Below are 22120 nucleotides of genomic sequence, written 5' to 3' on the forward strand. Positions count from 1 at the left end.
AGACCATGCATGAAACCTATAAAGATTAAAATTTATTTTTCCTTCTCCTAAAAGTTAACAAAGTTTGAATTTTATTTCTGCAAAAAATATCGTCCATTTGGTCTTCATACAAATCACTGCATCATCACAAGCTATCACCGCACCACGCACGAACCATACGAACCGCACTCACCACCGCCAAATCCCGTCACCCTTTCTAAACCATAAGCTCTGCTCTGGTCCCTCAAGAGTTGTCTAATCTTCCCCTCCCTCATTGTCCATTTTATTTTATTTTTTAAAACTTTGACTTGCTTGCGTTATTTTATATTATGTTATATTTAATAAAATGATTTTTTTTTATGAAATATGATTTATTATGTTTGTTTCTAAAATATATTTTCTAGTTTGACTTTAAATGTGACATGTTGTGATATTTTTTAAGTCATAGTTAATTTTTAAATTTTTTTATTAATTAAAAAATTTATTTGACAACTTAATAAACAAGTTATTTTTAATAATTTTTAACATTTTTAAACGTTATTTAAATTATTATTTTTAAAATATTAATTTTTAATATTTTTTTTCATTTTTATTCTTCATATATTTATTAAATTTCTTAGTTATCATTTTTAAATAAATAATATACTTTTTTTTTCTGTCATCAAACATTTATAATTTAATAAACTAACATTTTAACTACCAATTAATTTTCCAACTTTCAATTAACTTTTTAAATAATTTTACGAAACATAACCTTAAGTTTGAAATGATTTTTATGTTCTATTTTAGTAACAAAACATAGATAAGAGTTAGATTTTATTAGATACGTACAGTAATAGATAATAGATTCTCGATCAGTTGACCAACTCGTATAACACAAAAAATAAAAATAAACTGCAGCTCTTACCTCAACCTTCTCATCCCAGGTTTAATCAACAAATTCAAGAACCGGGAATCATACAATGTAAGAATATTGCAGAACCTACAGAGCCGGTGTAACTGAATGTATATTCTTCTATATGCTCTACTTGGCCAAAAAGCTTATATTATAATTGGGATTTACATATACCCTTCAACATATAACACATAATATACCTAACAATTCTGTCCTCTAATTGTTCCTAACGATCCTTTTGCTCAAGCACACGAATCAAAGCAATATAATAAGGCTATAAGCATGATTTTGAGCAAGCTTAAAAGTTTCCAATGCCCGGCAAGTGTTTTTAAGAACAAGAATGTACAAAACTGACTATATCATGATCAAGTATAACAATATCTAGAAAGCTGTAAAAGAACAAAGAATGGTTGAATGGAGTAACTTCTGATGCTATTTCATGCTTCTTTCCAGGCTTGACAAATGTAAAGGGGCCTCTTGATTGTTGGCTGTTGGGTGGTGTTCATTTTCTTTTGCTTCTTCCTCATCATGGTCCACTCTTACTATCAAGTTTGGTGTTGGTGAAATGGAAGACAACTCGGTATCAGAATGGTAATCATCTTGGTCATCGTAGTTTGATACGAAGTGAGTTGAGTGACCGGTAGTTTTGTAACGGTGTAGTGTGGGGCCAGAAGAGTGTATTGTTGAATCAGTGCTGCTTCCATCCATGGCTCGCACCTTGGAATTTCCAAGTTTCACTCCTTGCTTCTTTTTCACAGCCATGTGCCATTTCTTCAACGCCTTCGATGTTTGTTCGTCAAATATTGATTTTTTCATTCTTGAGCCCATCTGCAGGTGTTTACCATGATCATAGTCAATTAATTCACCTAGAAATCTTAGTAACTTGTAAGTATAAAGGGAAATGACGATTGCATCATGAAAATCAAATTTTGTAAAATACCATCTGAATGGCTAGGCTCTAATAAGCTCTATGAATAAGGAGGATTTATCCTAAATGTTTCAGGGGAATCAGGAATTATTAAGATTTGTTAGTTAGGTTGTTATTAGTCTCTAATAAGCTCTATAAATAGAGAATTCACACACTATAATTGTATCTTTCATCATATTAATAAAATGGGTTATTTTCATGGAAGTCCTTTGCTATTCTTTGAGCTTAATGAGCTTTGGCCCTCATCAACCTGGAATTACTTGCATCTGTCCTCGGTTTTCTTATAGAAATTAATTATTGGAATTTAGTCATTCATCTCACAAAGCAAAACATTTGTATTAATACTGATCGCTGTTTAGTTCATGCTCACTGAAAAAACATCAATCAAAGCATTAGAATGGCTCTGATCAAATAGAACAAAATCAGAAGGAAAAAAAAAGTTTACCTGAGTAACAAGAGCATATAATGGAAGGGTGATGTAGCTGCAGAGACATAGCACCCCAAGCCTTCAAACGACATGAGAATTCATCAGATTAGTTTATGGCAATGTCAAATGCTTCAATCACATTAATGCTGGAGGAGTCCCCTTTTCTATTGTTTAGCAGTTATAGCCTCAACCAATTGCGTGCTCGTATAAAAATACCAGCTAAATTGAAGTATGAAATGAATACTTTAGGCATGCCATTTTATCGCAAAAGAGAATTTTAAATCCAACACTTACCCTAAAGCTACTTTCACTACTGCAAGCTTGTAGTCAGCATGGAAACAATTTCTCAGCCCAAAAGAATACTGGAAATCAAGAAACCATTCATTTATTAGCCATTTACCAAGATCTATATAGGCCAGAAAAAGACATTATTTAAGATCAAGGTGCAAATAGCGGTCAGTACCCATATCCACAAGAAATATGTTATTTGGAACGCATTCTGCAAGAAAAAACAAATCAGTTAGGAACAAACATTAAAAACTTAAAATTCAAAACTACAGCAAAGTTTTTCTCACTAAATGAACTATTTTTTAATTAAAGTCAGCTAGGAAATATTATACTATTTATTTAATAGCAAATCCGTCAACATATCTTAAATAATGTAAATGAACTATTTTTTTTTAATTAAAGTCAGAATATAAAAATTATTTACTTTAAAGCGCTATTTGAAACTGGCAAATTTTCCTGATCATGCAGAAGAGTTTTCAAGGTAAACATATGTTTATATCATTAGCTATGTTCATTTGCTTTCTGGTAAAGTTGCATTTTCAATTCTAAACCAGAACTGTATATACATGTGTTGTCTGTTCCATCTGCTAAACATTTGTTAATGATTCGGCTTAAAGGAAACAAATTGAATACCTGGAACAAAGCAAAATGGATAAGATGAAGAACTAATTGAGGCCGACCAAACCAAAAATATCTGTCTGAGCCTTGAACAAGAGGAATCCCTTGGACAACAGCATGTCTTTCTGTAATTTCAATAGCCATGTTTGCCAGTGCAGCTTGAAGTTTTGTTCCAACAGCCAAAATTATCTGCAATCAATTAAACGGTTTATAATTGTAGGTCCTAAACACTCTACATACTATATATAGGGAACAGAATACTTACCACAACAGGAATTAAGGATGCCCAAAACATAGCATGCCATCCTGGAAATTTATTCAGGATTAACCAACTGTTATTCTTTAACTGAATATTCAACTGAAGAATTGTGAATTCCATAGGACTTCACTACGAAAATAGTTGCTCACCGTTAACATTTAGGAGCAGAAAAACAACAAACGATGCCCAGAGGACAGGACTGTCAACAAAATAGTGAGAATATATGTCAAACAAGATACCATTGGAAAAATCATAGATGATAAGATGCTACAGATGCATGTGTAGAAGAGTGTTACCTGACTCCAACAACTACCTTGAAGTCATCCTCCAAGGATCTTTTGATATACTTTTGGAAGTTAAATTTACTTCCAGGAGCCAGGTGAACCTACACATAATGCACTGTCAAAAGAGGGAAGCAAATTCAGTGTTAAAGAACATGTCTTGTGGAGTAGGACTCACCGTGATAAATCCATTGCGCAAAGCCAAGTAGTCAGCCTTGCCTACAGACCTATAAAATTGTCTAAAGAAGCATCCCTGAAATTGGCAACATTGAAGACATGGTACAAGAGGTTAATTTAAAAAGAGCATGATAAACTTAATTCAAGTAGTAAATAAAAGGCATTTTATTACTAATGATATAAAAAAAAATGCAGTAGTGAATCCATTAGTTGTTCTACTTCACTATCCAAATTTTCTGAGCTATATACCTCAAACAATACCACTAAAGTACCATTGTTCTTTTTCTTTAACAAATTTACATGTCTATGACGGTTCCAACAAAAGGCATGGGATCTTGCACCTATAACTTGTTGATTAAATCAAGTCCTCAACCTCAGCCAAATATAAAATGAAAACATAGCAGATTAGTAAAACGAGTCTTACTATATAGAAGAAGATTGAATATCTTGTCCAAAAAGAAGCGTGAGCTTTCACAAATGATGTTTCATGTGTCAACCGGAATCTTGAAGGATCTGCAGGCATAGTAAATTCCCAATATTGGCATGAGATTGTATGTAGCAGCATTTCAAAGTAAATTAAATTGGTATACTTATTAGTAACATTAAGGAACTAGTTATTTTTACTCCCAAAGAAGAAAAACAGTTAAATACATCATTGGACATCATACCATTGGCGAACTCGTACCCATGAGATGAAGTCTCCGCCTCCCATGCCTTCCATCCACGAATCTGCACAAAAAAAAAAATATGCAGTCACCATAGTAAGGTACCAACTCTTCAGTCTTCACTATCTATGAACACAAAAAGGACATGACACAGCTCCAGAATTATATTAACAGACCAATATATAGTCAAAGACTCAAAAATCTAATCACAGTAAAAGTTTGGGAGCAAAAACATTTTCTATCTTTGACCATCTCATAGTGATAATCGCCAAATACGCCTTAATTCTACACATGATTTGAAGCAATTATATAGCATTTTTTATACCTTGAGTCTTGTTTTGACTCAAAGTTAGCATAAAATAAGGAATTACACGTAGATACCTTAGGTTAGGTTGTTAAATTGTTAGGATTTCTTGATGTTTTTATGGAGTTTTGCAGGAATTGAGTCAGAAATCGTAAGTGGAGATTTGCTCACTTAAGCGCGGCTTGTTGTGCGCTTTAGCGAGTCAAGACAAATGGATTTTGAGGAACCACCGACAAGCCTCGCTCATGCGAGCCTCTTTGGGCGCTTGAGCGAGAGGATTTAGAAGCTGATCGATGAAGCCGGGCTAGCTTAAGCATGATATGTTATGCGCTTAAGAGATTTCAACCAGAAAGCACACTTGAAACCACTGAAGGTCCTCGCTTAAGCCTACCCGGGGCGCTTAAGTGAGGGAAACCAAAGCTAGGGAATTCACAAAGGCCTCGCTTAAATGCTACATTGTGTGCACTTAAGCGCCAGTAGACAGTAGCTAGATCACTTTGAATCAAAGAGTCTCGCTAAAGTGAGGCTATACCCACGCTTAAGCGAGAGAGTCGTGTCAGGCCCATGCCCATAGCAGTTTATAAAAACCTGGTGCACAAATGAAAAGTGCTCTTGGCACGAATTGAAGCAATTTTGTTCTATGAGATAGAGAGTATCAATCCTAGGCTTTTAGTTTGAATTCATTGTATGATTTCTATTAGTCATTGTACTCACATTACGAGCAGCTAATCTCCTCATCTATCGGGTTGGAAACGGCTTAACCTAATTTCATGTAATTCTCTATTTAATATAATTGTTTATGCTTTTATTATTCTTCGTCTATTCTTAATGCTTGTTTTACTTGATCATAGGAACCGTTAGCTTAGTTGAAAGACACTCTTTTGGTTCTTGAAACTGAGAAGAGTACCTAATTGGGATTATTGCTAGACATAGGTCAATACCAATTGGACTCATTAATTATTATATTCAAAGAATATATTTGTGAATTGGGGATAAATAACATAAATAATCAGATTAATTGTGTTTATTATATTGACAGAAGGGGCAACCAAGTCCAACCATGGTTGTTCAAACCTCTTGATTCTCACAATACTGCGATCATTCTCTTGCCCCTCTATTTACATTACTTTTATTCTCATATTAGTTCTTTAATTATGTTTCATTGTTCATTGTTCTCTAAATTGTTCACAACAAACCTTTGAGAAAATACTTTTAACAAAACCTTAGCCCTTTAATTAGAATTGTCAGGATAAACATTAGTCCTTTGGGAGGTGTACTGTTCAAGACCTACAAAATACATGTGACATCCTACATTTTTTTTATCAGCAAAACTATATATATATATATATCCTACATGACGCTCTAGGACACGTATTAACCCTCCACGTCAATCCTACAATAAGAGCGCAGACACTTGATCCTTAACAGTCGGGCTCCCTAACCGACAGATTATCTCTAATCTATTGATATTTGAATATCTTTATCTATTGGTAGATAGTTAATTATCTACAAAGCCACACATTAACTACAATGTACAATTATTTTCTAGTTTTTATCTATAAGCTACAATTTATCTGTAACATTATCTACAAGCTCTCGACTATTATTTATAGGCCGGGAATTATCTGCAAAAGTTATAACAGTCCCTAAAAACAAAGACCCGCAGTTACACTCCACTCCTATAAATATCAAATTCCATCAAACCCTCAACACATTCGCTCACATCTCGAGCTTACACACACTTCGACACACGAGCAATAAGCCTATGCCTCTCTCTCTTTCGCTCACTCGAGTTTATATTTAAGCATATACTTGGTTTATCTCCTAACTCATATACTTATTTGAGCGTCAAAGTCCTTTGTTTTTGTTAGGAATAATTCAGAAATGTAATTAGGGGTTAATGAAATTGTGGATTGTTGAGTACATATAAATAAGTACTCTTATATTGTAAAAGTAGAGTGTGTGGTTGAATAAACAGAGAGAATTAATTTTCCATTAAAGAAAAAGGTTCTATTATTCTTTTGTTCTCTCATGCACCTGTGTACAACTTAGTGCAACAACTTTCTCCCTTTCTCTCTTCACCTTTCTCTCTTCCTTGCTCCAACATAGTGGTATCCAGAGCCACTGGTTCAACTCCGCTGCAACAATCATTGGAAGCATGAAGCAATCGATGACGACCTTCCCCGGAAACCTACCAATCCTGGACAGAAAGAATTGGGATTGTTGGCAAATTCAGATGAAGGCGATCTTGGGGAGTCAAGATGTAAGTGATATCGTTGAACAAGGGTTGTCGGCGCTTCCCGATGGAGCTACGGAGGAGCAGAAGGTGGCGCACAAGAAAAACAAGATGAAAGATTGCAAGTCGATGGTGTTGTTCCACCAGTGCGTCGATGAAGCACACTTACAGAAAATCTCAACGGCTAGCAATTCGCGAGAGGCGTGGAAGATTCTTGAAAGGTGTAACATAGGAGCGGAACAGCTGAAAAGGTGAAATTACAAACCCTTCGTCGTCAATATGAGTTGATGCAGATGGAGGAAAACGAGAGAATTGCTGTCTACCTCAATAGGATCATAAGTCACACAAATGCGATGAAGGTTTGTGGATAAACGATCACTGATCAATCAATTGTAGAGAAAATCTTGAGAATCCTAACCCCAAATTTCGACCACATTGTCGTGGCAATCGAAGAGTCCAAGAAGGTAGAAATCTTGAAGGTTGAAAAGTTGCAAGGCTCACTCGAGGCTCATGAGCAAAGACTCATGGAGAGATCAATGGCAAGGTCTGGTGACCAGGTTCTACAAGCTACGGTCTCCAAGAAAGGTGGTTATGGAGGAAGATCCAGTTTCAGGAATCGAGGTAGGGGAAGAGACCAGAGAGGTGGTGGCTTCAAAAATTCCCAGAATTTCTCTCAAGACCAAGAAAGAAGTGATCAAGATCGACCAGAAAGCTCAAATAAAAGGGGAACTTCCAGTAAATGGCGTGGAGGAAGGAAAATGGTTGATAGAAAGAATCTCAAATGTTTCAATTGTAACAAGATTGGACATTTCTCCGCTGAATGCACAACACCCCCAGCTCAGAATGAAAATCATGGGAAGCATCATGAGGAAACACACTTAGCTAAGGAAGGTACTGAGACAAATTTAGAGGAAAAACCTCTTATGCTCATGATGGTCACAAACCATAATCCCAAAGATGATGAAAGATGGTACATTGACTCAGGAAGCTCGAGTCACATAACAGGACACAATAATTGGTTTGTGAATCTTGATGAAACCAAGAAGAGCACTGTGAGGTTTGCTGACAACAGGGTAATCCAAGCAGAGGGAATTGGTGAAGTTCTGATTAAAAGAGATGATGGGAGTAGTGCTATACTATCAGAATGTCTCTATGTGCCCAACATGAAGAGCAACCTCATCAGCTTAGGTCAACTGGTGGAAAAGAAATTCCACATTGACATACACAATGGATACCTTGCAATTTTTGAGCCAGTAACTGAGAAAATGGTGATAAGAACAAAAATGGCATCTAACAGAACATTCCAGGTAAGTCTTAGAAATCTAGAATCTCAGTGTATGACTGCAGAAATCCTAGCTGAAGATACTTGGCTAAGGCATTTGAGGCTAGGGCATTTAAATTTCAGGGATTTGAGCATGCTTAGAAATAAGGAGATGGTTCTAGGGTTACTTGCAATCCAGATTCCTAGTAAAGTCTGTGATAGTTGCTTAATCAGTAAGCAACCTAGAAACTCTTTCAGTAATTTCACACCATCTAGAGCCAATGACTTACTCCACATTGTATACTCTGATGTATGTGGCCCCTTTGATGCCCCATCACTGGGAGGGAGCAAATACTTTGTGACATTCATTGATGATCTAACTAGAAAGATATGGATCTATCCAATACAACCCAAAAGTGAGGTATTTTCAGTGTTCAAAAACTTCAAAGCACTGGTAGAAAAACAGTCTGGTAAATGCATCAAGATATTCAGAACTGATGGGGTGGAGAATTTACCTCAAAAGAGATTGAGGATTTTTGCAAGGACCAGGGCATTGTGCATGAGGTCACAGCCCTATACACACCACAACACAATGGAATTGCAGAAAGAAGGAACAAAACCATTTTAAACATGATAAGAAGCATGCTCAGAAGTAAGAAGTTACCACACAGTTTCTGGGCTGAAGCAGCCACAACTACAGTATATGTTTTAAATAGGTGTCCTACAAAAAAGCTTGATGGCAAGGTACCTGAGGAAGCATGGTCTGGAGTAAAACCCTCTGTGAGGCACTTTAGGATCTTTGGATCCTTGTGTTATAGGCACATACCAGATCAGAAGAGAAAGAAACTGGATGACAAAAGTGAAGCTATGATATTTGTAGGGTATAATTCTACTGGATCCTACAAATTATATAATCCTAAGAAGAATGAAGTAGTGTTCAGCAGAGATGTTCACTTTGATGAGACACAAGCATGGAACTGGGAAAAATCTCAAGAAAGGCTCACCTTTGTCAGTAGTTTACAGTTTGAATGGGAAGATGAAAACACAACTGAGAATGTTTGGGATATAATCAATGGTACTGAGGAATTCCAGATTGATGAAGCCAGACCTCAAAGACAAAGGAATCTACCAGCTAGACTCAGAGATTTTGAAGTATATCCAGATAATGCAATCTCAAAGGATGGAGATTTGGTTCAACACATGGCATTACTGGCTGATACAGAACCAGTGAGCTTTGAAGAAGCTATCACAAGCAGTGTTTGGAGGGATGCTATATTAGAAGAAATCAAGTCAATAGAAAAAAATAATACCTGGGAGTTGGTGTCACTCCCAACAGAGAAAACTCCAATAGCTGTCAAATGGATTTTCAAAATAAAATTGAAGCCTGATGGTACTATAGGTAAGCACTTGTTGCTAAGGACTTCATGCAGAAGGAATGACTGGATTACTCAGAGGTCTTTGCCCCAGTGGCTAGACTTGAAACAATAAGATTACTAGTTGCCCTAGCAAGTTGGAAACGATGGATATTGTGGCAACTTGATGTAAAATCAGCATTCCTTAATGGCCCCTTAGAAGAAGAAGTTTTTGTTACACAACCCCCTAGTTTCATAAATAAAGGGAGTGAGGATAAGGTACTGAGATTGAAGAAAGCCTTGTATGGCCTAAAACAGGCTCCTAGGGCTTGGAATAGGAGGATTGATTCCTTCTTGGCCAAGACAGGATTTCATAAATGCAGTGTTGAGCATGGTATGTATGTAAAGCAATTGAGTCAGAAAGCTGGGAATCTCTACATTTGTCTATATGTTGATGACCTACTCATCACAGGGAGTAGTGCATCAGAAATTGAAGCATTGAAGGAAAGCCTTAAGGGAGAGTTTGAGATGACTGACCTTGGTGTCTTGTCATATTTCCTAGGCTTAGAATTTCAGAAGCATGATTGTGGTCTGTTTATGCATCAAAGTAAGTACTTGTTGGAAGTACTAAAGAAATTCAAGATGCTAGATTGTAACCCCTCTAAAACACCAGCTGAAATGAGTTGCAAATTGGGTAAATGTGAAACTGAACCTGCAGTGGATTGTACCTTGTATAGGCAAATTGTTTGGAGTCTCAGATTCATTTGTCATTCCAGACCAGGAATCACTTTCAGTGTGGGAGTTATCAGTAGATTTATGAGTGATCCAAGACATTCACATATGATGGCAGCTAAAAGGATACTGAGATACTTGAGAGGCACACTAGACTTTGGTGTTCTATTTCCACATCAGAAAGTGAAGGTTGAGCCACAGCTTGTGGCTTATTCAGACTCAAACTGGGGTGGAGATGTTCTTGACAGAAAAAACACAGTGGGGCATGTTTTCTTGTTTGGAGGTGCTCCCATCTCCTGGTGCTCTAAGAAACAAGATGTTGTTGCACTCTCTATTTGTGAAGCAGAGTATATAGCTGCTTGTTCAGCAGCATGTCAAGCTTGTTGGCTGTCCTCATTACTAGAAGAATTGGGAGTAGTTACTACTGATGCTGTAAAGTTACTGGTTGACAGCAAGTCAACAATTGACCTTGCTAAAAATTCAGTCTCTCATGGTCGCTCTAAGCACATTGAAACTAAGTTTCATTTCCTAAGAGATCAGGTAACTAAAGGAAAAATCAAGTTAGTTCACTGCAAGACAAAAATTCAGTTGGCAGATATCTTCACAAAAGCCTTGAAGATAGACAGATTCAAGGAGCTGAGAATGATGATGAATATTCTAGAGCTTTAGGATTGATTAAGTAATTCCAGCTTTGTTATTGTCTGTTGTTGGAGTATTACATTTTGAATCATGGGGGGTGTTAGGAATAATTCAGAAATGTAATTAGGGGTTAATGAAATTGTGGATTGTTGAGTAAATATAAATAATTACTCTTCTATTGTAAAAATAGAGTGTGTGGTTGAATAAACAGAGAGAATTAATTTTCCATTAAAGAAAAAGGCTCTATTATTCTTTTGTTCTCTCATGCACCTGTGTACAACTTCTTTCTCCCTTTCTCTCTTCACCTTTCTCTCTTCCTTGCTCTAACAGTTTTGTACTTCCCCCTCCTGTCCTCTTGACAAGGCACTTCTAAAGCCGATGTGCGAAGTCCAAAAGTCCACTTCGGCCACGTCCACCCCGACGTGTGCTACCTCTGGATTTTGGTAAGTACATTTGGCATCCATCGTGGGGATGCGATAAAACATATCCCGTGGTCTGTCGTCAACTATCTCTTGTTCATCCATGGTTAGCACTCGGTTTGGCCTTAGATACGAGACCCCTCTTGAAGACTTTCATCCTCCTCCTATAGCAACTCCAAAATTACATCGCAGAGATGGGGCGACACCATGAGGAGGAGTTTTACAAAGCTAAAGGTTGACCATGATCAGCTGGAGGCTCATGTCAGACGTCCCCAGGGCGATGAGCACTCTGCTCATGCATTGCATGAGCGCCTCCAAGGGGAATCACACCCCTAACGCATAGTCAACACTCTAGATGACTTAAGTCTCTCCCAAACGTGATGTCCAGTAAGGCGGACTACTCCTCAGCATCCTTTCGTTGACCACATTATGGAGGCTGACATACCCATGGGGTAAAAACCACTCAACCTCGAGTGGTATGATGGGACCACAAATCCAGATAAGCACCTGGATGTCTTCCTAACTTAGGCGAACCTTTATACTAATGACAACGCGATTTTATGTCGTGTCTTCCCAACTCAAGGGGACAACATTGACCTGGTACGGTGACCACCCACCTAGGTCTATAGACAGCTTCGACACCCTTATCGAACACTTCTGCGCACAGTACACAAATAACAAGTCTCACCGTATGACCTCGGCCGCCTTGGTCAGTCTGCAACAAGCAGACGACAAGTCCTCTAAAAAAATTCATGGACAAATTTGGCGACACAACCGCCAAATCCAAAATCTTAACCCCGAGGTAGCGTTGCATTCCATGCTCCTCGCCCTATGCCCCAACAAGTTCGTGGACAGTGTGTGCAAACCTAGGTAGTGCACGCAGATCAGTAGGGACCTCACTACCCATGAACACTGGCGCATCATCGACGTGCTATACAGACATGTGGATTTGTTTGCTTGGTAGCCGTCTAACGTGCCGAGAATTCATCACAGCATAATTTTCCACAAACTTACTTTGTGTCCCTAAGCCAAACCGATATCACAGAAGAAAAGAAAGATGTGAGAAAAACAACGTAAAACCGTCAAAGAAGTCAACAAACTCCTCAATGCAAACTTAATTAGAAAAGTCAGGTATTCTACCTGGCTCTGAACAGGGAGTGCAACATCACAACGTAAAGGTTCCAACATCGTCATGGTCAAAAAGTCCAACGACAAAAAGCGAATATGCACCGACTACACTAATCTACAAGGTGTGCCCCAAAGATACATACCCTCTGCTGGAATCAATAGATTAGTTGATGGAGCATCCGGGTTCTAAGTGTTAAGCTTCCTAGATGCTTACTCCGGATACAACCAGATTAGGATGCATCCTCCAGACGAGAAGAAAATGACATTTATTACTTATGGACTGAGTCTTCAAACAGTAGATCGGACGAAACATCAAGGTATATGTAAACGACATGGTCGTCAAGTCTCAAAGTATAGCCTAGCATGTGACGATCCTGGAAGAAGTGTTCGGGAAACTCCCCAAATATGACATGCGCCTCAATCCTGAAAATTGTACTTTCAAGGTAATGGAAGGCAAGTTCTTCGGCCTCAAGATTTTCACAGTCTAAGCTTCTCTTCATCCTTTGCCATAAGGAAAATAGACATTTTGGGATCACTGTTAAAGGCCCTAGGAGCAGTAAAATACTTACTAGTTGTTATCAACTACTTCATCAAGTGGATTGAAACAAGACCACTGCGGGAAATTAGGGCCAATGAGGTGGAGAAATTCACCTGGAAACATCTCATTTGTAGGTATGACCTCCCATGCGCCATTGTCATGGACAACAACACTCAATTCAAAGCTCAGACTTACAAAGAATTCCTGACAAGACTACGCATCAAGCACCAAGTCATCTCTTTCGAACATACTCAGACCAACGGTCAGACAAGGGAAGCTAACAGAGTCATCCTCAGGTTCCTACGTACTACACTCAACAAGTCTAAGTGTCTATAGAAAGATAAGTTCTTCAGTATACTCTGGGCGTACCATTGTTCACCCAAAATAACAACCAACGAAACTCTTTACTGACTCACATATGACACATGATCCCTGTTGAAGTCAGGAAACTATCGACAAGGAGACTATTGTTCCAGCAACAACAAAATGAAAAAAAAATATGAGGGTAGAATCCTGTGCTGTTTTCATAATTTTCTTATCAACACAACAACATCCATAGTCATAACTCGAAGGTTCTTAAAACCCAAGGACCACCCTTGGCAAGTCCTCCTTCTAGCACTAAGTCTCTAGTATGTGTCACCCACAACAAGTAACATGTATGTAAGAGTAGGTCACTAAGTCTCCAGTACATGTCACCCACAACGAGTGACATGTATGCAAGAGCACGTCACTAAGTCTCTAGTACATGTCACCCACGACGAGTGACATGTACGCACGAGCACAATATTATGCCTCCAGTACGTGTCACTTCATAATTGACATGTACACACGAGTATACTACCATGACTCCAGTATATACCACCCGCGACGAGTGATATATACACAAGAGCACACTACCATGACTCCAGTACATGTCACCCACAACGAGTGACATGTGCACACAAGCACATCACTACGTCTCCAATACATATCCCCTACGGCAAGTGACATGTGCACACGAGCACATTACTACATCTCCAGTACATGCCACCCACGGTGAGTGACATTTGTCCTTACCAATCTTTTCTATTCCTAACCTTTATCTATGCAAGAATACAAGCCTATAAAAAACATAAGGTCCGCCCTTGGTACTTCTCCAAAACCCAAGGTCCACCCTTGGTACGCACTCCTCCAAAAATCAAAGGTCTGCCTTTGGTATGAACTTTGGCAAAACACAAGATTTTCCCTTGGTACACATTTCTACAAAACCCAAGGTACCCCTTTGAGCTGCTCACTTGCAAAAATTACGACGACCACCACCAAAGGTCCAAGTTCAACAAAACGAACTAACACCATACTATTTGGCAAGACTTTCAATCAAGTGAAAGTTATACGTGTTCCTCATAACCATCAGAGGAGAAGCTTCACAGGTCAAGATGACGATGGACGACGACGCCACAACAAAACACCATTGGAGCCAAAGAGGAAAGAGGCAGCACCGTAAGAGCACTAGTGGCTACCACACCGACACTCAACAAAGGTGCCGTAGCGGTGGACGATGGCGCCACAACAAAACCAGCCAAAGTAGCTGACTCACTAACTTCAACAGCAACAAAAGTGCGCTCCTGAACAACAATAACAACAGGAGATGAAGGAGCAGGAGAAACAGTAGAAGGAGCCTCAACGCCCGGTAGAAGGGCAACTCGCACTAGACGTCAACCCTGCAACCTGCCTCAGGGCACGAAGGCTCATAGGGGCCTTGGATTTCTTACGGTCGAACAGCCCAACACCATCATCTCGCTTCCTCTTTGCCAAAACAAAGGAAGGAGTGCTGGGAGTGACCTTAGCAACAATAGCACTAGGGTAGACCTCACCAGCAAGTTGACCCCCTTTTCCAATAGTGGCAGACGGTGACACAATCTCACTTGCAAGTTTGACCTGCTTCACGAGTGACCCCCAGGCGAAGTCACCAATAATACTTGCAAAATAAGCAACAATAGCACAACCAAGTGTTAATTTTGGCTGACACCGACCTCAGACACAAAAGACAAGGTTAGGCATTTTACCATCCAAGGCGGTGAGGAGATTGCTCACCGAAGGAAGAGACAGAATGACTCATGCATCCAGCGAGGCCAGCAGTTGCTCCAAAATAGCCTTGTGGACTCTCTCCACAAGGGTCAACAGATCCTTGTCATACGACTTGAACCTGGTAGGGTCAAACTGCCAGTAGAATGAGAAGCAGGACTTCCCGTCCCTATGACAAGCCATTAGTCATGACACCAATAGCTAGGACCTTAAAGAAATGGTCCTTAAAACGGCGAAAGATGTTTGAGTCAAACTCAAACAACTTCTTGAAAACACTGTTCAAGGAAACCCAACCAATCTTACTAGTTAATTTCATCTGGAAGAAAAACAAGAATACTGACACATTGGGCCGAATGTTGAAGAAAAAATACAAGATTTCAAAAACTCTCACCATTGTCCAACTGTTTGGGTGGAGCTAGGAAGGAACTATATTCAAGTGCTCAAGCAGAGCACACTAGAAAACAGTCAAGGGGAGAATGAGACCTAAGACCTCAAACAAACACCTATAGATAAAATAGAAGGGTGAACTGCCCGACGCCACTCTCAAGAACGAGAAGTCATCACTTCCACAAGCCTGAATGGATAACTTGCAGAAGTTCTTAGGTCTCGCCAATTTCACCTAGCGTTGAAGAGCAATAACACTCGCTGCCAAGGTGAGAGAGAACTTGTATTTCAGAACGTTATCCCTCACCCAATTATAGCCAACGATGGCAGGGGCAGACGATGACGACCAGCGCTATGGTTACGTCCCACACGGGGAGACGCCCTGACATCTCCCCCACCACCTCTCGTCACACCCCCAGAAGCAGAAAGGAGAAGAATCATAATAACCGGGATAGGCTCCCAGGCAACAGCGGAAGACCGCGTCCTCCCGCGAGGGACAGAAGTTCCCCCTCCAGTCCGACACAAGGCCTTCACCCTCTTCGAAAAGGAAGACTCGCTGTTGGAGGCACCACGACGAGTATCCTCTGACGAGGAACCGCTAATAGAAATGACATCTAAGTCCATAATGGGTTGCTCAATTGAACCCCTAGAATCACTGTCACCTATGCCGATGGTAAATCATACAAGAAGGAAGACATGATAAGAGAAAATGAATACCTTGAAGACTGAAGAGACAAACGAAGAAGAAAAGGGAAACCATAAGCAAGAAAGCAAGGAAGCAAGGAAATTTTGAGAAAAAACAGTGACCCGAAATCAAATGTCACTCCATTTAAAAGGAGGCAAACTCTTCAGTAACTGGCGGAAGCTGAAGTGGTGCCCTAAAATTTCACACCACGACGCACCCCCACTTAGGCACACACCCCGACTCCAATGCATGCCCACTTTGCAAGTGACACGTATGCAAGAGTACTGCGCGTCTGCAGCAACAAACAGAACGTAACATTTGTCTTCAATGCACCTTCCAACGGTCAGAAAAGGACAGAGTTATCAAATCTGTAGACCTCCCACACTTGACATGCGAAAGACATGTCCATTCCAAACAACTTCACAAAAGCAACCCGGACAACACTTGTTCAGGCTCGGGGGCTTGACAAGCCACATCGACTTGCAATTCTTTCACACTTCTCGAGGTTACCACACCTGACGTCAGACAACATTCGACCCTACAACAGGAGCATAAACACTCGACCTTTAACAGTCAAGCTCCCTAACAAACAGGTTATCTCTAACTTATTGATATTTGAATATCTTTATCTATTGGCAGGTAATTAATTATCTACAAAATCACACATTATCTATAAGGTACAATTATCTTATAGTTTTTATCTATAAGATACAATTTATCTCTAACATTATCTACAAGCTCCCGAGAATTATCTGCAAAGGTTATAACAACCCCTACAAACAAGGACCCGCAACTATGCTCCACTCCTATAAATATCAAGTTCCATCAAACCCTCAACACATTCGCTCACATCTCGAGCTTATACACATTTCAGCACACGAGCAACAAGCCTGTGGCTCTTTCTCTCTTTTGCTCACTCGAGGTTATACTTAAGCATATATTTGCTTTATCTCCTAACTCGTATACTTACTTGAACGTCAGAATCTTTTGTTTCGCAGGTTCTCCCTTTTATCCTCTTGACAAAGGCACCTCTCAAAGTCGGCGTGCAAAGTCCAAGAACCCACTTCGGCCACATCCACCCTGATGTGTGCTAGCTCCGGATTTGGGAAGTACAAGAGGAGACTTGGATGAAAGTCCTATTACTATTTCGAAGCTTGAGGTTTCACTTGTCCATACGAAAAATCCCTAACACATAGCAAGTGACCAATCTCAAGACTTATCTATGTTGAAGTTGATGTACCTTAATTGGGTCTTGGCTTAAATATGGTTGTTATTATATTCTCTAGCACAATTTTCAACCTACCTACAATTGCATCCACTATGTTTCAACTCCCTCTAATAAACCCAATAATAACTGAGATAGAAAAATGTGATAAGGAAATAATTTGAGCCATTATATCTTAAATTTAAACTAAATTTACTCATTGTGTTTCCTTTTCTCTTAGAAGAAAATAATAAAATTATAAAGCAGTAAATTGAAGGAATTTCAACTATTAAATCTTCCAGACATTATGCTTCCAATTTTCCAAAGCAAAGAGGAAGTCATAAGATTAGTTACCACCTACCAACTAGATATCCTTAAAATGCATAGATATGGAAAAATAACTGAAGTACTCAAGCAATGAAGTTGTAAAAAGAAAAAAGAATTAAGAAAGAGCCATGCAGACCTTTAATCTCCCAAGAAGCATTGTAATGGCACTGTAAAACACATGTAGGACTGCTAAGAAAAATACGAGGATGTGTAACTGGTGCAATCCATTGCCAGATATAAGTGGCTGATGTCTCTGTAAACAACAACAATTACACAGGAAACTACTGATATGAGAAAAAAAAATGCTAATAAAGTTGGGCAGTATTGAGCAAAAGCAATTTTTGATATTATGCTGACTGTTGACAGAAGAGAATAAGTGGAAATTGTAGAGGGTTCTGCTTTGAAACCCAACAAAAAATGGGAATGTAACACTTAAAAAATCAACATAAAATATATTATTTTCCTGAAGCAAGCATACATTTAATGGCATTTTGAATTAGCCAATCATTTGTTTTCAATTAGCCAATCCACTCCTGAGATGGCATTTTGAATGAGACAAATGTGCATCAAACAATATGAAATAACATAACATGACTACAAAAATATTGTTTATTTTTGTAAACATACACCTGCAAAGTGTTACATAAACTATCATGTTGAAATACTTGGAAGTTTAACTAATTGAAAACGGGAGTGTAACATCTATAATCAACATAAAATATAGTATTATTTTCCTAAAGCAAGCATACATTTAATGGCATTTTGAATGAGACAAATGTACATCAAACAATATAACAGAAGTTACACAACATAACAACAACAACAACAACAACAACAACAACGCCTTATCCCACTAGGTGGGATCGGCTACATGGATCAACTTCCGCCATAATGTTCTATCAAGTACCATACTTCTATCTAAATCATTAAGTTCGAGATCCTTCTTGATAAACATAAATATGACTAAAAAAATATTGTTTATTTTTGTAAACATAAACCAGCAAAGTGATACATAAATTATGATATTGAAATACTCGGAAGTTTAACCAAGAGAAAATCTCCAAGCCCCTTTTGACTAAAGAGCATAGAGTAAGGTTTTCATTTAATTAAAAATAGCTTAGCGTGGAAACATAATTACCTCCTTACATTGGTAAGGGGTAGCATCATCTGACAAATATCTGCGTTCATAAGAAAGAAGTTTCCTACGGTGTTCCTCTTCACTACTTGATCCCTTGTCGTTACCAACATAAGGACATGGCAACAATTTGTCTGCCACATCCATAGGAATGCATATTCTAACAATGTAACTCTGCCCGAAAGTCAGAAGCAGTGAAAGGAAACCAAGAACCATCAACTCTGCCAAAGACAAAATCAACAACATAAAATGTTCAAGAAATAATTGTTATAATTAATATTTATTTATTATTATTGACATAAATTACAATAAAAGAAAATTTAGTCAAGATGAAGAGTCAAACTGCTTTGGCTCCACCAGATAAGAATGAGTTCATAACAACTAACTAATCGCTTTAATGAAAAATTCCTACCAGCTTTGACCTTTTCCAAAGCCTCAAGCAAAGCTTTCTTGTGTTTTTCCCTTAGCCACTGAGAAAAAAGTCATGAGATTAGCAAACAAGAAAATCAAAACAAGCAACGATCACGCAATCAAAACAACCCCTTAACTTAAAAAAATTCAGAAATTAATCAAATTATGACACAATCTCAACAAAAACAAGAGTTTCCACAGAAGCCAAAAAAAAAAAAAAACTGAAACTGCAAAGGCAGAACAGACAATGCACATCAATCAAAACAAAATCAAGAACCCTGCAAGATTCAGGGATCAAATTCAAAGAACAAAGCCTCAGTAATAGAGACAAAAAAAAAAGAGAAGAAGAAGCAAAAGGGACAAAAATAAAGAAAATAAACAATTGCATTGAGACCAAATTAAGGTAAATTTTACCAAACAAGAGGATAGAAGAGACAGGTAACTTCATTGTGAAAAGCATAAGCAGGGAAACAGTGCTAATAATTGCAAATACAAATCAGAAAAAAAGAAAAAGAAAAAGAAACGTTTAAAAATGGTCACACACCGTTCCCACTTTGTGAAGGCTTTTCTCCAGAGTTATGGATATCAAGATGAAAACAGTGCAGACACCAGCCACAGCCCATGTTGGTGTCTGATCAAGGTCTTTGGAACCAATACTACTCTCACTCGAAGCCACAGCCACACAACAACAGCACAACCATGAAACCAGACAAAGAAAAAGATTTCTGTACTTTAAGACAGACATTATAGTTTTAAGCACAAAAACACCCACTATTCTCAAAAGAACAACTAGCACCACAAGATGAGAGAGAAAATGAAAAATGGGTTCTCAGAAAAATATTGCAAAAACAAGGATTATTTATATTATTAACTGGGTTGTTCTGAAACAGACAAAGATAATAACTTTATAACTTTTTCTTATCTGGGTTGGTATTGAAAAAGAAGAAGTCCTCAAAGGGGGTGCATTTATTGAAGAAGAACTCTTCTTAGAAGTGAGAGAAAAAAAAAAGTTGTGGCTTCTGGTGGTGCTGCAGGAGTAGCAGGCATGTATTTTTTCTTTTTCGTTTATAACGTTCCTTTTGTTATTTGCCAACTTGATTTGTGGCGAATATAATTGAAGTAAATTTTGAGTCTGTCTTGGTATAGAAATAAAAACAGTAATGAAAGTGAAATTATTTATTTATAATGAAAATATTTATTTGTGTGAATTATAAAAGTGACATTCTATTTTTCTAAATAAAAAATACCAAACACTTAAAAACGAGTTTGTTTCAAAGATAAAAAATTTAGTACAAAAAATATAGTATAATTTTTTTAATTACAAAATAATAAAAAATTAATTTTAGACATATTTTATTCTTGGATGAAATATAATCTCACCTTCAAACAATACTTAATTATTTACGACAGGGGGATAAAAATATTCCCATGAGACACATCATCCACTCTCTGAGTAAAAATAAAAATACACTTTCTTTGCTATTCATTATTCCACTATCATCTTAATGTTCCCTTCATATACGTTTTATGGGTAAAATAATTATGGGACCGTGATAGTGGTATTTTTATGGCAGTTTTTTTTTTTTTTGAACTTTCTTGTGGATTATTACATTTGAACTTATTTTGGACATATATATAGATATATATATATATATATATATATATATATATATATATAAAATAAACTTTATTGATAAGGATATTTCAGTAATTATTATATATATTTCTAGGGAAAAATTGTTAAAAAAAACCCGTGTTTTAATTATTTATGGGCATATAGAAATATTTTCAATCATTTTTAATAATTAATCAAAATATTTTTTATTTTATATCCAAGAATAATATTCTCATGTTTTATTGTTAAAAATGATATTTCCAGTGCTAAAAAAATTATCCATGAAATAAATATCTCCTAGATTAAATTATACAACTTTTTTGTTGTTGATTGAAAGTTTAAATAAATTGAATACTAGACTCAAGTAAGTCAAAATGGTCCTAACACATCAATGATCATTCTTCATTTTGGGACATAATTTTAAATTTTTTATTTATTTATTCAAAATATGAAACTTGTTTCATTAAATAACTTATAAAAAATTGTGAAATAGAAATGATGTTCGAATAAAAAATAATGGTGAGAATTATATAAAAAAAATGAAGCTCACATGTCACTAGCAATTAAGAAAAAATTTAATGTTAAATATTTTCACATTTTTTATTACTCTTTAGGTTGACTTTTCATTTGATTTTTTATCATGTGTTATGACTCTTTTTGGTTAAAAAATTAATTGATTTATATAATTTTTATATACCCAATTAGATAAGTTTCACATAGTAAAAAAAAGTTAAAAAAAAAAATCCCAAAATAAAGAGCATCATTATTTTAGACAGCGAGAGATTTTTTAATTTTACTAAATTTGTGCAATTTTTTTAATTAATTATCGAAATAGATAGATTTTGAAAAAAAAATATGAGAATAGATAACTCTGTGTTTGGAATTTGGAAACGTACTTTCATATGAAATCGTGTTTTTCTTTTTATATTTTTTGTTTTGAAAAAAAATGAAGTTGTCTTTTAAATGACGATTTCAGTATTTTATTTTTTTATGTTAATAAGTTAAAATCGTGTTTGCAACGACGATATTAATATTAATTTATAATAATATAAAGAATTTGTCTTTACCATTATAATTATTTTAACAAATTTATTAATTTTTATAATAATTATTTTAATCATAAAAAAATCCGATTGATTGAGTTATACTGATAATTTCGAGCCTTCTAA

The 22120-nt window shown here is 37.1% G+C and overlaps 1 protein-coding gene across 2 annotated transcripts; it reads right to left on the reverse strand.

Moving 5' to 3' along the window:
• Window positions 1–780: 780 nt before the first annotated feature.
• LOC114368906 (MLO-like protein 10) lies at window positions 781–20427 on the reverse strand. 2 transcript variants are annotated; one of them, XM_028326189.1, is made up of 15 exons: window positions 19881–20427; window positions 19338–19395; window positions 18929–19146; window positions 17927–18043; window positions 4521–4581; window positions 4277–4365; window positions 3854–3928; window positions 3691–3779; window positions 3544–3593; window positions 3401–3441; window positions 3151–3324; window positions 2693–2728; window positions 2524–2591; window positions 2248–2308; window positions 781–1702 (listed from the first exon to the last, which is right to left on the reverse strand). In XM_028326189.1, exons 1-15 carry the CDS (start codon window positions 20079–20081, stop codon window positions 1307–1309), a joined length of 1734 nt encoding a protein of 577 aa, XP_028181990.1. In that variant the 5' UTR covers window positions 20082–20427; the 3' UTR covers window positions 781–1306. The 2 variants fall into 2 exon arrangements, with proteins under 2 accessions (XP_028181990.1, XP_028181991.1); XM_028326190.1 differs by lacking the exon at window positions 19881–20427 and having other exon boundaries at window positions 18937–19146; window positions 19338–19397.
• Window positions 20428–22120: the final 1693 nt, after the last annotated feature.

The sequence above is a fragment of the Glycine soja genome, chromosome 9 (assembly GCF_004193775.1).
Source record: "Glycine soja cultivar W05 chromosome 9, ASM419377v2, whole genome shotgun sequence".
In the NCBI taxonomy this organism is placed as follows: Eukaryota; Viridiplantae; Streptophyta; class Magnoliopsida; order Fabales; family Fabaceae; genus Glycine; species Glycine soja.